At 43.3% G+C, this 17,721-nt stretch overlaps 2 protein-coding genes across 3 annotated transcripts in view; one reads left to right on the forward strand and one right to left on the reverse strand.

The window, feature by feature from the left end:
- The window catches only part of GPN1 (GPN-loop GTPase 1), a 30,011-nt gene extending 23,770 nt beyond the window's left edge, over positions 1-6,241 (reverse strand). The window contains exons 1-3 of the mRNA XM_085871096.1: positions 6,042-6,241; positions 2,161-2,254; positions 1,010-1,049 (exon numbers count right to left, since the gene is read on the reverse strand). Of these exons, the coding sequence (XP_085727222.1) occupies positions 1,010-1,049; positions 2,161-2,254; positions 6,042-6,230 (323 nt within the window). The 5' untranslated portion in view covers positions 6,231-6,241. The remainder of the gene's footprint in view (positions 1-1,009; positions 1,050-2,160; positions 2,255-6,041) is intronic.
- A 1,300-nt stretch (positions 6,242-7,541) lies between these two features.
- Positions 7,542-17,721, forward strand: part of LOC147032996 (phospholipid-transporting ATPase IF-like) — a 140,944-nt gene continuing 130,764 nt past the window's right edge. For both annotated transcript variants that reach the window (XM_085871099.1, XM_085871098.1), the window contains exon 1: positions 7,542-8,065. In XM_085871099.1, the coding sequence (XP_085727225.1) occupies positions 8,039-8,065 (27 nt within the window). In that variant the 5' untranslated portion in view covers positions 7,542-8,038. The remainder of the gene's footprint in view (positions 8,066-17,721) is intronic.

The following is a 17,721-nucleotide window of genomic DNA, read 5'->3' on the forward strand; positions in this document are numbered from 1 at the left end:
GTCATATCTGTGATGTTGGAGGAGAGGCATGGCCTGTTCTGAAGAAAATACCAGGAATGCTTGATGGCATGGATTCCAGGAGTCTCAAGAAAGTTATGATAACAATCTGGCAAATGAGGGTTGGAAACACAGATTTAAAGAAACTTATAAAACAGAAACCGGCAAGAGAAATTTTGAGAGGACGACGACCGAGAAGGTTTGCGCACATGGTCGGAATGGAAGGAATCAGACTCCCAAGATTAGTCATCGCGTGGAATCCAGAAGGGAATAAAAAGCCAGGAAGACCTTGGACTACTTGGAAAGCAAGTCTCCAATGACATTAAACCAAGCACAACGGTTAGGAGGAGATACCATGACAGACAGATGGACAGACAGACGCAGAAAGCCAGACAGACAGAGCCTTATTAAAATAAAAAAATAGCATGGGGATAACAACACCAACAACAACAAATGGTTGCCGATCAATTGATATGCTTTTGTACCATTTTACACAAGTTTCATGAATCAAATGTAACAATAATGTTATATACAAAGGTCACATGAGTTGTCAATCATCATTGCCGTTTCCCTTCTGAGAGTTGTTGATGTGAATCTCAGAAATGAGTTGGCGTTCAGACAATGAGGTAATCCATGAAACTTATCACACCCGTTTCATTGCTTTATGACCTCATCAATGGAACTCTTCCCTGTGCACCACCACCACCTCATGTCATCCCCTATCCCTGCAATATTTTCTACACCTATTAACCTTACCTAACCTAACCCTCTCACACGCAATGTCACTGTGTTTCTTCTCCTTCTCTTCATGTCCCACAACCAGTTCGTTTCACACGCCTCATTGTTCAAGTATAAAAAGACAAAACAAACAAACTTGGAACTGTGATTATATTACAGAAAATGCATAAAATTTTATGAAAAAAAAAATCCAATAAATCTTCTAATTCCCTGGACTAACAAGTCTGTTTTACTCTCGATTTACCCACATCACCCAGACTAATATCAAGGATACTGATTCATAACTTCCTTGTAGTTGATGGTATCTCGAATATCTGCAAAACAGCAACAGCATAATTAAATCCATTGCAATCATAAACTGTTACAGGCAGGATTTATTTGGGGCATCATGAATAGACAAAGATATCTTTGGTAGAAATTCAACATTTAAATATTACACACGTAAAAGCAATGACCCAAACAAACGAGACCTCCACCGGCACTCCATGAACACTTTGACATGCAATAAACAGTAATAAAAACCAAAAAAAACCCCAAAAAACAATTCATGCACCAATCGTGATTTGTGTGAAACCAAATGTAATTGCACACTTTTGAAAAAAACCAAAATGCAAAAATTAATTAATTAGGAAAATATAAGTTCATGCTAATTATTAGCTTATCTGGATTTGGAATTCCAGATAAGGTATATTGTCGTCTTGCAACGTCCGTCCGGCTGTCCGTCTCCAATTTAGGATTCTCCAGCGAAAACGCTGGGCCGATCCGGCTGAAATTTGGCAACAAGGTTCCGCGGGGGATTGCAAAGCTCGCTCCAGTCATGTGACCAAGTCAGTCAGAATGGCCGACTTGGTAAATTCGTGCAAAAATCTTCTTCTCCAGACACACCAGTCAGAATGCCACCAAATTGGGGTTACAACAACATTAGGCCAGGTTCCTGAGAAGCTTACAGGTGCAGTGGTCCTATTTTTAAATATTGATAACAAATTAACCACGTTGTTAGACCGTTGTACTACATCATGATGGTATTACAGTTTTGTTATGCTCAGTGGCAAACGATGCAAAAAAACAATGCATCACAAACTGTAAAACTGAAAAGGCTAACTTTACCAATTACATGATTATAAAATGGTTCAAAAAGGGAGAAAACAGCCCCGTTTATCAAATTAATTACAGCCCTGCACCCTGACTAAATTACAAAATCCTGTTCGAAACCCACAGTGACGCTGCTTCAGTGACACAGCCGCGCAAGCCGAAAATTATATAACCCACAACCTTGTGCTGCACACAGAAGGAGGAATACATATATAAACTACAAATGCAAACTTCCATTAATTGGACCGGGGGGGGGGGGGGGGAGGGCAAAACACAAAATGGGAGAGTTTCGGTGACAGGTTTGATGTTTAGCAGAACGCTTAATGAAATCACCAATGTTGCAGGGATAAGGAGTTTCAGAAACAGCAGGATCGAGGTTAACGACATATGGAGGGTGCTGTTTGGTATGAAGGAACGCATTCGTTCGCTGTTGAGAAAGAAGTTGAATTGAGGAAGAGGGATTGGGGATTGGGGGGGGGGGGAGGGGCAGGTGGAAGAACAAAACAGATGTTAAAACACATCACTTCACATCACTCCAACAGCAGTCACACATGCTGGAGTAAACGTTCTCAAGGGAAATCCCATCTAAGTGCTCAACATGCAAACACACGGAGAGGAAAAAAAAAACATATTAAGTCAAAGTTTTAACACTTAAACCTCAAACCAAATTGCTAACACAGACGATGGTAATGGGCTGTGAAAATTACGAGGACTGGAGGTCCACCATTTTGCAGAGATGGGCCATTACAAGATGTACTTCAAATCAGAGACAACAATCTTGACGATGATGGAGTGAGCAGTGAGCGTTTTAAGACGCTAAAACGCTTTTCATAGCGGTCTCAAACACCCGAAGAAATTTGGAAAGCAAAAGGTAAACGATGGAGAGAAAACATTTGGAACTGGAAAGGCACTTGGTAGAATGCACACCTCCACCAAGCTGAACAGTTTACCTTCTACATCCCACCAATAGGCCAGATAGGCATCCGCACCCAAACCAAAATGTAATCGGCTTGTTCTCGTCACCTACCCAACACCTCCACCTAGTTTTGTCCGAGTCCGTCCACAACTTTTTGAGACATCCTATTCACAGACGGACAAACCAGGGGTGACAACATAACCTCCGTCCCCCTTCGGTGGCTCAGGTAACTAGAGGTCATCTAGTAAAGTACTGTGAAACGGAAGGGTTTTAAAAGTGCAAAACAGGCGGTTTGTGTTCTCGTCTTCAAGTGTATAATTCAATTGAAATAAAAGATTTCAAAAAAATATATAGAAAAAAAAATGTAGAAAAAAAAATGTAGAAAATGTAGAAAAAAAAAATAGGACCACTGGACCTGTATGTTACCTGGGCCCTGGCCTAACGTTGTAACCCAAATCTGGTGGCATTCCAACGGGTGCGTTCGGAGAAGAAGATTTTAAATGGAATTGATGCCATTTTCCAAAAAATTGACCAAGTCAGCCATTTTGACACTTCCGGTCAGGTGATCAGCATGACCTTCACAATTTAACATCGCCGCCCTGTCCTAATGCTGCAATCCAAATTTGGTAGCAATCTGACTGGTGGGTCTGGATAAGAAGATTTTTTGAAGGAATTGATGTGACCGCAATTTTGACCCACAAGTCACGTGACCGGAAGGAGCTTTGCAATTCCTTCTCCTGTGTGTCACGCTCCAAAATTACCCTTTAAGTCTTGTAATCTCTATTTTCATTGTTCTTTCCCATCCCCAACACCTTACACTTGCTCAGATTAAATTAGGCCTTAATTATTTTATAAGTTGGTTTACGGATCCACCGATGGTATATTTGCCGAAATGAAATATAAATATAAAACACATTTTGAGCCTTTTATATTTATACATTTTCTGCTGAAGGTGCAAAAGTTTCAAACCCCGAAATGTAGACGTCGGCATTTATTTTCAAAATATAATTTTGCGTGCGCGCCAAAATGCTGAGTCCCCTTTAACCAAACTGCGCAGCAGAACTGCGCAGTAGTCCTCGGTCACGGCATCTGAGCAGAGGTCAGTGTGGTTCAGAATGACTGTGGTTTCTGAGGCGAAAGTGATTGTTAAGAAGTATGTCAGCGGTATAAATTTGAGTGACTGTATTGGTGATTTAATCACACAACATCTTGACGATGAATATTCTGGCCAAACTATTGCATCAATTCAGTGCAGCAGCAGGGATGATTCGCAGGCTACTCTCGATCGTGCTGATTTTGTTTCCGTCGAAAGTTGTACACCGCTGTTCGTATTGAAAGATTTTGGTGCCAAGTACGTCAAAGTTTCCCTGCGAGATGCTGATATTCAGCCTTCAACGGACCAGAAATCAGCGTTTGATGTGCTCATGGGGATGGGGAGATGGTACGATCAGATGCCCGCTGAAAAGTAAGAGCTGGTTATGGCTCCGATTGACCGTTTTGAGCGTGTTCTCCCCTAGTAGACACCCTTTTTAATCATATCCAGCAATATGCACTGGTTTTTTTCTTTATTGTTTTTCACATCAGATGATACAGTGAACATGGGCATCCTGCATTTGAATTGTCTTCCATCTTCAATGTTTTCTTAGATCCTCTTGGTCTGGGATTTATATTTATTTCCCCCCCCCCCACCTACTATTGTCTTTTCCATGGAACATCTGAAAACAAATCACAAAAATATGTCATTTCTAAAAATTGAAATTATATTTATATTTCGACCTACCGTCCCTACATTTTAGCTGAAGAACTGTGTAAACCAAGTTATAAAATAACTTAGGCATTATATCTGCCAATCTTTTGCCCAATCTATACAAGTATCAATACTTTCCTGAATCTGATCACCATCCCCTCTGCTGTCCACCTTACCTCCAAGCTTTGTGTCATCTGCAAATTTGGAAATCCTACTCTTTACGCCATTATCCAAATCATTGATGTAAATAATAATTAGTAATGGTCTGAGTACTGAACCCTGAGGTATCCACTACCTACATCCTCCCACTCACAGCCACTCTTTGCTTCCTATCAGAAAGCCAGTTTGTAATCCAATTATCTACCTGACCAGCCACTCCACAAGCCCTCACTTAGGCTAACAATCTGCAATGTGGTACCTTATCAAATGCCTTCTTAAAGTCTAGATATACTATGTCCACTGCCTTTCCCTCATCCACCCAATCAGACACTGCTTCATAGAACTCGAAAAGATTTGTTGAACAGGAACTACCTTAGGTAAACCCATGCTGACTACCTTTAATTAGTTTCTATTTATTTAAATGGTTCCTCATCTGGTCCTTAATTAATGTCTCCGACACCTTCCCCACAACTGAAGTCAAACGAACAGGTAAGACAGGTAAAACCAACAGGTAAAACCAACAGGTAAGACAGGTAAAACCAACAGGTAAGACAGGTAAAACCAACAGGTAAGACAGGTAAAACCAACAGGTAAGACAGGTAAAACCAACAGGTAAGACAGGTAAAACCAACAGGTAAGACAGGTAACACCAACAGGTAAGACAGGTAACACCAACAGGTAAGACAGGCAACAGGTAAAACCAACAGGTAAGACAGGTAACAGGTAAAACCAACAGGTAAGACAGGTAACAGGTAAAACCAACAGGTAAGACAGGTAACAGGTAAAACCAACAGGTAAGACAGGTAACAGGTAAAACCAACAGGTAAGACAGGTAACAGGTAAAACCAACAGGTAAGACAGGTAACAGGTAAAACCAACAGGTAAGACAGGTAACAGGTAAAACCAACAGGTAAGACAGGTAACAGGTAAAACCAACAGGTAAGACAGGTAACAGGTAAGACCAACAGGTAAGACAGGTAACAGGTAAGACCAACAGGTAAGACAGGTAACAGGTAAAACCAACAGGTAAGACAGGTAACAGGTAAGACAGGTAACAGGTAAAACCAACGGGTCTATAGTTCACCACGTCACACACCCAACCTGTCCACCATATAACACGTTACATTCCTTATCCCTAACTGTTGTTTGTGTCCTCAATGACGGGTTTAAACGATTTTTTAATCTTGTTTCACCGACGGACACAATTAAATATTTCTCCCTCACTCCTCTCTGCGCGATCGGCCCGACATCCACACACCAAGTACTGCGAACCTGCAGCTTCGTGTTCAAAAACACAAACATCAATTAAAATCATTTCGTCCATCGCAAACTAACGCTTTCTAGTCCGAGTCAGACACGTCAATTGGTTCACATTTCCCTCCGATCGTTCACCTGGACCAGTCTGGTTTTACCGGCTCCCGCCATTCCGAGGAAGAGGACACACAACGGGCCCTTGTTCCTCTTCTCCTCAGAGGACGCGTCCTTCTGATTTCCCGCCTCGTTCCTCCGCTCTCCCACCTCAAGGCCCTCACACGAACCCTGCGCTGCCATGCTGGAGAATATTGTGCCCGATGACGTCATATTATACCGGAAGTTCATTTCATTTTCTCTGTTATTGTTTTCATAATAAAACTCAAGGATGGCTAAAGAGTATTTAAAAAATAAAAAAATATATACGCATATATATATAAATATATACATAAATACATATATACATATACATATATATTGCCATTAGTGTTACTACTAGATCTTGTAGATCTGGCATTACCGGAAGTCCGGAACTCTATGTCATTTTCCCTCCTGAGATTATGTAATTATTAAAGCGGTTGTTTTGATCCTGTGTGCTGGTCTGATCATTACGTATATATATATATATATATATATATATATATATATATATATATATATATATATATATATATATATATATATATATATATATATATATATATATATATATATATATATTGTGTTGTCTCCGAAAACCTGGATCACAAAATTTACTTCCGGATCGTGTCCAACTGTGCTGATCACCATCGACCAACTCTCACCCTGAAACGGGCGGATGCGATCCGGAATACAAAAATGCTGATCCAGAATTTACTTCCCGCCCCTCAAATTTAAATGATGACGTAATTCATTCATCAAATGTCCCGAAAACCGTTTATTCATCAGTGTTTCTGAGGGCGTAAGATCGGTCTCATGAAGGATTCTCCTCCGAATTTCCAGCGAGCCTTGTTTGTGCATATTATTCGTGTTATTATAATTTTTAGGGTGTGGGTGGGGGGTGAACCGTGAACACGGTCAAACACGTCACAATAATACCTCAGGTGTCCAATCAGCGATCCACATCGCGGCATTTCCGTACCGTGCGAGTCGTGTGGGGGATAAGGCGCGCACGCGGGAAGGAAATGTGGACACAAGTTGCACACTTGGAACGGGAACCTGGAGAGCATCGAAATTCGAAGGGGTTTTTCGAGAATCTGGGCGGGGCAAAGCGTGGATGGGCGGGGCTAAGCGCGACTGGGTTGGGCTGAGGATTGCTGGGCGGGGCTAAGCGTGGATGGGCGGGGCTAAGCGTGGATGGGCGTGGCTAAGCGTGGATGGGCGGGGCTAAGCGTGGATGGGCGTGGCTAAGCGTGGATGGGCGGGGCTAAGCGCGACTGGGTTGGGCTGAGGATTGCTGGGCGGGGCTAAGCGTGGATGGGCGTGGCTAAGCGTGGATGGGCGTGGCTAAGCGTGGATGGGCGGGGCTAAGCGTGGATGGGCGTGGCTAAGCGTGGATGGGCGGGGCTAAGCGCGACTGGGTTGGGCTGAGGATTGCTGGGCGGGGCTTGCGGTTTGCTCTGTTTGTCGTGCTCCGTGTGAAAACACAGTCCTTGTTGTGCATATCGTGCAAACTTCCAATGGATTAATAAAGGCGCGCTATGAATAAATAATCACGTTCGTGTGACCTGTTTGAATCGAACGTTCTGAATCGCAGAGTGTTATTTATTTCGGGAATCAAACGGTTTACTACCCATAATGCCTTGCGTCGTTCGCAACGTTGCAGCGAAACAGGAAGAGGAAGGAAAGGAGGGATCGGGGATTGGAAAGGGATGAGAAAGTGCGGCGGAAATTTCGTGTGAAATTGAGTTTGAAATACAAGTGTAAGCTCGGTTCGAGTGTTATCGTGAGTGTTTAAACAGGGACAGAGGGAGAGTGGTGCAGGCACAAAGGGAAAGGTTCGCAAATAGGTAAGTGCCGCACTTTTATTACCTGTAGGCCTTGCGATGAAGGCTCAGTAAGAGGTGGGCAGCGTCAAAGTCGGTTTACATCGGTGCTGTCCGAGGATCGGTGGTCCACGACGTAGCCCAGGGTGGGCTGGAATCGAACCCTCCAAGTCCATGTGGGACAAGCTCGAAGCTTGGCTGGTGAGTGAGTGAGTGAGTGAGTGAGTGAGTGTGTGAGTGAGTGAGTGTGTGAGTGAGTAGTTCCAAAAGGTTCCTCTGTCGGTGTCCTCTACCTACCTACTTACTTACCTCCCTACTTACCTCCCTACTTACCTCCCTACTTACCGATCTACCTACTTACATACTGACTTACTTACCTACTTACCTACTTACCTCCTTCCTTACCTCCTTACTTACCGACTTACTTACCTACTTACTTACCTACTTACTTACCTCCCTACTTACCTACTTAACTCCCTACTTATCTACCTTCTTACCTACCTACTTACCTCCCTACTTACCTCCCTACTTACCTCCCTACTTACCTCCCTACTTACCTCCCTACTTACCTCCCTACTTACCTCCCTACTTACCTCCCTACTTACCTCCCTACTTACCTCCCTACTTACCTCCCTACTTACCTCCCTACTTACCTCCTTACTTACCTCCCTACTTACCTATTTACCTACTTACCTATTTACCTACTTACCTATTTACCTACTTACTTACCTACTTACCTATCTACCTACTTACCTATCTACCTACTTACCTATCTACCTACTTACCTACCTACCTACTTACCTACCTACTTACCTACCTACTTACCTACCTACTTACCTACCTACTTACCTACCTACTTACCTACCTACTTACCTACCCACTTACCCACCTACTTACCTACCTACTTACCTACCTACTTACCTACCTACTTACCTACCTACTTACCTACCTACTTACCTACCTACTTACCTACCTACTTACCTACCTACTTACCTACCTACTTACCTACCTACTTACCTACCTACTTACCTACCTACTTACCTACCTACTTACCTACCTACTTTCCTACCTACTTTCCGACCTACCTACCTGTCCACCACTCGGTCTTCCCTTTATCTCACCTCCCCATGGGCCTGTTCATTCACTTCGTCGTTTGCCCAACGTGTCGTGTATTCCATTCACCAAGTGCGGGTTTCTTTCATTCAAACATTTCTTGTGCAGTTTTTATCGCAACAACGGTCTGGCAGGCATGTTGCACGGTTTGATTCCCGACTCCACTACAAACTGTCCGCTTGGTACCTCACAGGCACGACAAGGTGCGCCGTCCCTCCAATCGCCGTTAAGCCGGTTATCCCTTCTGCTAGCATTAGTTGGAAGACATATCGGTGATGCAGCAAAGACTCATCTGCAAGTATCGTCGCAAGCACCCGGAATTAATTATGAACTCCGACTGCCTTCAGACGAATGGCACATCTGGCCGGCTGATTCTTGAGAGACTTGCCCCCCCCCCCCAAAAGAATCGTTCCCTTGCGACTCCACAGTGGATGTGGGAATAATTGAGGCCATTGAAGTTGTGGTGGACCATCTCTGTAGAGATATTGATTACAAGGACAACAGATCCCTTCCAAGGAACTTCAACCCAGGAGGAGGCCATGAGGGCCATGGAAGCCTGTGCTATTATTACCAACCTATGGTTACTTTTCCATGTTCTATCCGTCAGGCAAGGAAGCAGTACGTACCATTTTAATATTATTTGTTGCGACTCCGTAGGGGGTTCGAACCATCGACCTCCCAGACTTGGAGCGGACGCGCTGACCCTAATTCCACCGTGCCTGGTGAGTAACAACAGCCAACCTGTGTCGTGTTAACATGGGCATTGTTCTTGAACACATCGAGCTTGATCTCGGGTTTGGTAAGAAATTCAGCATTGTTCCAAAAGCAAATAAATAAATCTCTTGATCAAGCAGTTGTGGAACAGTAGGTTTGAGTAGTGAGTAGAAAGCTTGAAAGAGTGGAGGAGGTGAACAATTTGAAGTTTATTCTGTCCCATTAAGACATCTACGGCAGGTATTGTGGAGTCCACATTAAATGACAAGATAATGGAAGCAAAACCAATAAAATACCCTGAAGAGCAACAAACTGATGCACTTTGTGGGTAACATAAGAAAGAGACTCCAAGTAGAAGAAAAGCAAATACCTGACGACGCGTCCTCGAGAACAAGCAAAATGAAAAGCTTATCTTACTGACAGCACCCCTTCATACAAATTGTACGTATCTGTCGAGCGCATGACCCTTGAACCGTCACAAAGATGCTTAAACTGGAAGGCGTCTCGCAATGACAAGCCCATCTGCATTCGCTGTGGACTCGAACTCAACTTGCCGAAAACAGCAGCTAAACTAGAGGGGGAGCACTCGGTAGAGTGCAAAACCTCCGCCGCCAATACTGCTAGGTCACTCAAGTCAACCTGATATCCTATTCATTCAATTTGATGTCAACAGTGCTCACAGAGTTATAGTTTGCAACTTTCCCTTTTACTTTTAACTTTTACATACTCAATTCATTCGTCATAACTAGATTCCTTGAGACAGAAATTGATTTTACCTGGGTATTTCCACCTGAAGTTCCAAAATCAGCCACAATTATAATATTGGCATGTTCTTTGTTGGAAATCACTTATAACATGTAGAAATACAAAAAAAAATCAATTTTGTTGAAAAAAATTTGCAAAATTTTTTTTCTCTAACAATTTTTTTTTTTGGGGGGGGTTGGAAATCACTTAAAACATGTAGAAATGCAAAAAAAAAATTCAAATATTTTTAAAAATTGGCCGCCATAGCGGCCATATTGGACTTTGGACCAAGTCCAAAATCTAATGGCAAGATCCTTGGACCAGACCTAACCCTCCCCCCCCCACCAAGTTTCGTTGAAATCCGTCGAGGAGTTTTTTTCCGTAATACTGTTCACAAACAAACAAACAAACAAACAGAAAGGGGTGAAAACAGTAACCTCCATCCATCTTCGATGGCGGAGGTTAACTAGAACGGCACTCGGTTGAGCGTGCACCTCCACCAGGCTGAACAGTTAAGACTTTTGTTTCCCAATGACAGGCCAGGTCTGGACCCGGACCTCCAAAACCGAATTGGCTTGTTCTCGTCACCTCACCAACTCATCCACTTCGTTTTGTCATAACTCGTCCACAACTTTATCAGATCGTCCTATATGCAGTATGTTGTTTCTTCACCGTTGAGATATGGGGCTCTAATCGCTGAGAAAATTTGATTTTTAAAATCCTATCCAGATCCGGATCTTCACCAAAATCGAATCGATTCCTCCTTGTCACACACCCAACGTGTCCACTGAGTTTCGTCCGAATCCGTCTACAACTTTTTGAGATATTGTGCTCTATATCGGTTTTGGCCCCATCTCTTGATGGTGAAGAATCACTTTAAAAATTCTCCGATGTGGATCTGGATCTTCTCTAAAATATCACTATTACGTCCTTGTCACACAGCCAACTTCCCAAGCAAATTTCTTACAAATCCGTTCACAACTTTTTGAGATATTCTGTGCATAGATAGTCAGACAGACAGATAGACAAACAAATACAGACAGGCAAACAGTTGAGAAATAGACAGACAGACGGTGAAAACATAACCTCCGCCCACTTTCAGTGGCGGAGGTAACAAAAAAAATAGAATTAAATTTATTAATTATTCTTCTCCATATTCTCATCATAAAGGTTTGTTGAAAATTTGATGACAAAATCTCAAGTGGTCAATGAAGAAACATGGAACTGATTTAAAAAAAAAAAAAAAAAAAAAAAAAAACCCGGCTGTCTTATGCGATGCAGTGGACATGCTAAAAATGGCCTATTTGTACTTCCGGTGACTTTGCCCTGACAAAAGTTATGGCCTGAACAGACGCAGACACGCGCGCACAGACGCGCGCGCGCACACACACACACACACACACACACACACACACACACACACACACACACACACACACACACACACACACACACACACACACACACACACACACACACACACACACACACCCGATTGCAACCCCGACCACCCCCCTCCCCTCCCGCTGCGTTGTGGACAGGTTAATAAGTATTACTTGTACAAAGCCTAATGGCATTGAAATGTTATGACGTCATTGCAAAGCAACAATCATCTTGTATCATTGTGATCATTTTACAAAAACTGGAAACGGACTTCAAAAATGCTCACTCGCGTATACGTCCCGAATTCAAAACAACAAGTGTTTGTGTACATGGCCGTCTGTGAATGGATTAGTTAATGAGAAGGAATAAGAAAAAGCAAATATGGGATTGTAAAGGAGTCTGGGATAAAGGGAGAAATTTGGAGAAGTCCTTTGAGTTCCATTCTATTAAAAAAAATGTCAGTTGTTTTCATTTTTATTCACTCAAACATCCCAAATATTTGCCATCGGTGGTTTTGCCCATACTGACTGGCCGAGTACCTGTCTCTGTGCATCCGCGTCGCTGTCCGGTTTATAGCTTCGAGGTGCGCACGCTCACCTCCAAGATGTCTCGCCTGGGTGTGAATCTCGGCCCAGTTTATGAATTGTCATCCCAGTGTTCCACAGACAGGGTGATTCATCAGCGTGCGTGTGCCGACCCTCGGATGGACGTTAAACTGGGCGTCCCGCGTGCCATCGTTACGTGGTGGACGTTAAAGATCCCACGGTTTCCTTCGTGAAGACGAGCAGAGTCATTGCTGGCACCCTGAACCAAATTCCACAGTGGAATGTCAGGTCTGTCCAGCCAGTTCATGTGCGAATAATTGAGATTGTTAAATAAGGTGTGTGTGTGTACGTGTGTACGTGCGTGCGTGTGCCGTTGGTTGTTATCTCCACATGCGGGTTTCAGAAGGTGGAACGGAGCCCTCTCTGGTTTCAAAGTATCCGTGTGTGTGTGTGTGTGTTTCCCTGTCTGTGTCTGCACCCACACATACATATAGTGACATTCCTAATTCCCTGCCAACACAAACTGTTTTCATCATTTTGGACAATAATACATTGTTGCAACAGCCCAGAACCTGTTCTTATTGTTTACTGAAAAGGAAACCAACACAAACATTGAGTGTATAATCACAATAGTGAACAAAAGACTCATTTGTAATTCGAAAGGGAGACGCCTTGTAGTTCGGATGAAACAAATATGTCACATTATTCATTTGCATCCTTTCTTGGATTCATGTTGCGTCGGTCCCTTTGCCGACAAGCATCGGTTTGACCCATTCATGAACACCTTTTGCGTCAAATCGCGGTACATACGGAACGTAATATTTATTGTTCCATTTCACGTTTCAAAATTGTTTCTGCTTCAATCGTCCAATATCTGCCTGTTTGTGATTTCATCATTTTTCATTTCATTCATCGACGTGCACCTATTGCCGAAGGACATCGCCCGCGGTGGTCGCAATTCCCAGACGTCTTATCTGGCACCGATGAAACAAACGTTCTGTTTTGAAAATGGAGGTGGTTCTTGATTGAATGGCTTCTTGATGACGACTGAGTTTCAGGACTTGCTGCATTGCTTTTATCGAGCATCTGTCGCTTTGTAGTTTTCGCAAAATAGGTACGTGAAGGTTGAGACGGATCATTTGTCGGCGGCGTGTGCTGTGCCATTGCTGTTGGTCATGTATTAGTCGAACGAACCCATCCATTTCGACAACCTTGTTGTCTCTTCTCGACTTTTCCATGCGTGCGTCGTCGGACGTTATCTCCGTATGCGGATTTCTGAAGGTGGAATGGAGTCATCCCATGGCTCAAAGTATCCACCTCCATTTTGGTATTAAGGGATCACGATTGGTGGACAATGCTGTGATGGACGATGCTGTTGCGTGTGCGTGCGTGCGTGTCTGCCCGTGAGCTCACATCTCAGACGATTTTGCCAAATGAAGGCTTTGAAAAGCCTGTGCAGGTTGACTGATGCTGTGAGGGCGGTTCTGTGTGTCTTGCTGTTTTTTTCAGAGACTGTAACTGAGCCAGGTTGAGCATTTCATGTTGATGTTGCTCGATCAGGCAAGAGCTGCTTCCTGCGTTTCAGCTGCTATAATACATTTCCATTAATAAGTGGATTGCAAAATGTACAATGTCAACTCTTTTTTTTTATTATGCGTTCACAACCAAAGGTGGCGGAGGCATTATTTTTGGGGGGTTGTCCGTCCAAGCGTTCGTGGGTGCCACATTTTTGGTGTCGAAACGCGCACGTAATGAGTGAAACGAAGGGATTAACTTTATTTATTTCCCGACTCGGTCCAGGCGGTAAAGATGGCAGAGACATGCATCCGGACTTGGCAATAGATCATAATTTAATATTGCATGAAATCCCAGACAGGAAAGTATTCACACAATTGTCAGACACAATTGACAAGCAAAACAATACAACAATGAATTTAACCCCCCGGCGAAGGGCCCACACACACACACACGCGCGATCATGCACACCGGCACAGACGAGAGGATTTAAAGGCTGGCAATTCATCACAGATTGACAGTGTGCTGGAGGCGGTGGCAAAGTGCACCAAAAGCGGGTTGTGAGTGTAGTATACCCAGGTCATAGGGCAGAGCCAGAAAAAGAGGGAGAGTGAGGTTGTAACTCCCTCGTCTTACTGCACTCGTGTTTTCTGCCCTGTTCACAAAGCCTTGCTTCGATGCCTGGCGAGCGCCGAACAATGGTGCGCCGCTCTCACACATAGGCAGACCCAACTAATCGACAGCACCGGTCCTGACCCAATCGGCACCGTGGACGCTGAGCAGCATGGGCCAATTATGCACCACCTTTGTTGCCGTAAAAATTTGTGCAAGTACTGCTAAACTGAATGTTTTTGAAAAGTGCAAACTAGACGATTTAGGTTCTGCAGTGTTCAAATGTATAATTCAATTGAAATGAAATAAAAGTTTTAAAAGCTGTAGAAACAAGACAAAACAGACCAGCGAATTGGAAGTTTACCGCTGCTGATGTGTACCCACTTGTACGCCACCATTTCAACACGTTCAATTCGCTCTTCATGTCTGTTGTTTGTGAGCTTTATGACGTCCTCAAACCAGTAGGTTTTCAACTTGGCATGATCTTCAATCTTATTTGACTGCCAGACAGACAGACTGAAGCAATTGTTGATCGCGCTGTGCGCACGAGACTCCGTACAATTTGCTACATTCAAAGATAAAGTACTACTGAAATGCCGGTTCATGCTCTACAGTGGTCAAATATATAAAATTCAGTTGAAATTAAGTAGTTCCTCAATCATCGACTGCCTTCTCTCAGACAGAGTGAACCAATAGCTTATCCTTGCTTTGAGTGACATGCATGGGGTTAAAAGGTCATAACAATCGGCCTGGGCATAAACAGTGGATAAGGTCATAAACTAACGTACCCCCCCCCCCCCAAACCCACCGATAAATGTAATGGTCTTCTTTAGGACAACAAAGACCAGAAATTTAATTGCAACAAACTGTATGATTTATGAATGAGATATGAGTTGTTAGCTCACCTGGACTTTAGTCAGGTGAGCTTATGTGATCGAGCAGTGGCAGTCAGTCCGTAAAAAACTTCAGTCATTATCGCTTGGACCAAATGCATGATGATTTTGATGAAATTTGACCCCCAACTTGAAAGCTGATGCCTAACGAAGGTGTATTGACCTCATCAAAATCTGTGCTCATTAAGAGGGGCTGCAACCCCCCCTCCCCCCTCCAAAAAGGTATTTTCTCTCTTCTTGGAAACTACACACACACAATTTCGATTAAACTTGACCACAACCTTCATCACCCGTGATGTACCAACGTTTGTTCACGGTATTAAAATTTTTGGGGTCTAATGGGGTCTGCGGGGTGTTTGAGAGACTTGCTCCTGATCCAGGTGAGCTTCAGGACAGGCAGTGCTATTTTTTGTTTTGATTGTCCCCGATATAAAACAGAAGGAATGCTTGGTATCAATAAATCACGAATTTCTTCAACAATTTGAGGCTGAAGCACAAAGAATGTTGCTCTCTCATCACAGGCAGGTTAATGACCTCCCTGTGTTTAAATTTTTTTTATAAAAATTATTTCTTTTTACTGCCTCCCCTTCTTCTCCAGCTCAACCTTTTCTCCGAGCCCTCTAACCATCCCCAGAAACTCTAGGATATACAAGTTGTTCCTGTAATCTTGCCCTAATCAATTAATCTAGGCTCATCGTTCACCTCCACTCATTTCTTCCTGTTTTCTCTTGCCCGTAGAGCTAAATTTCTTCCTCATTCTGTTCTATCTTATCCTTCCCTACCACCTCCCTACTTCATCCCCCATTCATATTTCTGAAATTTTCTACCCTCGTTTAACCGACCCCTTACTTTCCAGGTTATTGTGTTTTTTTTTTTTCCCTTTCTCTTCCTCCACCCATGTTTCCATTCATTTGTTACATTACTCTTTCATCCTTGGTTTATCCATCCTGTTCTTTTGGTCCCTTATCACTGTGTTTGATCTTGTATCTAGCTTGTTCACCGCCTCTGTCCTTCCCTTGCTTTCATCCTTCCCGACGCCCATTTTTAGTCTGTTGTGTCCCTCTATCTTACTGTTGATGTTTCCATGCTTTCCACTTTGTTCTGTTCTGTCCTCTTCTGTCTCCTAACTCTTCCATGAAGGAAAAGTAGACTGAAATAATAGACAACAATGTTTCAATGTTTCTATTATAATCCAATCGCTCCCTCAATGCCTTTATCCAAACAGTCCGTGAGCAATTTAATTTTGCCATTTAGCATAATTGAAGCCCTCCGAATGTGTTGCCATTCACTTGTAGACGCTTGCAATACTATCATGTTCTAGAGCCCTGTTTTTCATTGTGCGGCCCGCGTGCCACTGGCGGCCCCTGGTGGCCTGAGGTGCGGCCCCTGGCGTGAAGCTGATTATACACAAATGTGATCAAATTGACTCGATGGTTTCAAATGAGTGTTCCAACGTGAAGTGTAAAAGTAGCACAACCACATCAGTCGATGGCAGGATACAAACAATTACGCTTGCACCCCAGTTAACCACAACGAAGAAGAGTACGTGGGGCGGGGCCTAATAGCAGCCATTTTGGAATCCTGCAGACGGTGTGGCGGCTCTCACACTGATGTCTTATCGGCAAAAGTGTCCCTCCTCTAAAACAATAGTGAAGATCAACTGCTCTCGAGTCTCGAGGTTGTAGGTCCATGTTCTTATCCATTGTTACAAAACTGTAGCTTATATTATGCAGATGTTTGAAATATTTTACAACTTCGTTGCATGTAAAGGTGTCTATTCTCGTGTCTTTCTTTGGAGAAAGAAAAAATTCAAAAATTTTGAGGAATGAAACAGAAGGCATTATGCGGGTCAATAGTCTTGCCCTTTTTATTACCATCACTTTTATTTCCATCAATGATCTCTCCTTTCCCCATGTTCTCTCTGTGATTATTATGCCTGATGTTGGCTTAATGGTTAGGGTGGCGCGCTTTGGATCCTTGGGTCCTGAGTTCAAATCCCGTTCAGCTGTTGAATTAATACCAGGTGGCGTTAACTCGGCCTGTCATCCTTCCGAGGTCGGCAAAATGAGTATCCTGTGTCGGAGTGGTGACCCGTCCAGGATTGTGCCCAATAGCCAAGGAGTCTGCTTCGGCAGCACCAACTCTCTGCACAGAGTATGGTCCCAATCATCTCTTCCTCCTGATCTGTGATTCATACCACTGTGTTCTCATATGTTGTTACAAGGAAGAGTACCCATCCCAAGTGACAGGAAAAGCTAGCAAGAGTATCTGTCCTTGGTGATGGGAAAGGTTTAAGTTAATCTATCTGTTTAAACAATATTTCATGGACTTAAAAAAA

Source organism: Eptatretus burgeri, chromosome 2 (genome assembly GCF_056783735.1).
Source record: "Eptatretus burgeri isolate ZD-2024b chromosome 2, Ebu_testis_v1, whole genome shotgun sequence".
Classification (NCBI taxonomy): Eukaryota; Metazoa; Chordata; class Myxini; order Myxiniformes; family Myxinidae; genus Eptatretus; species Eptatretus burgeri.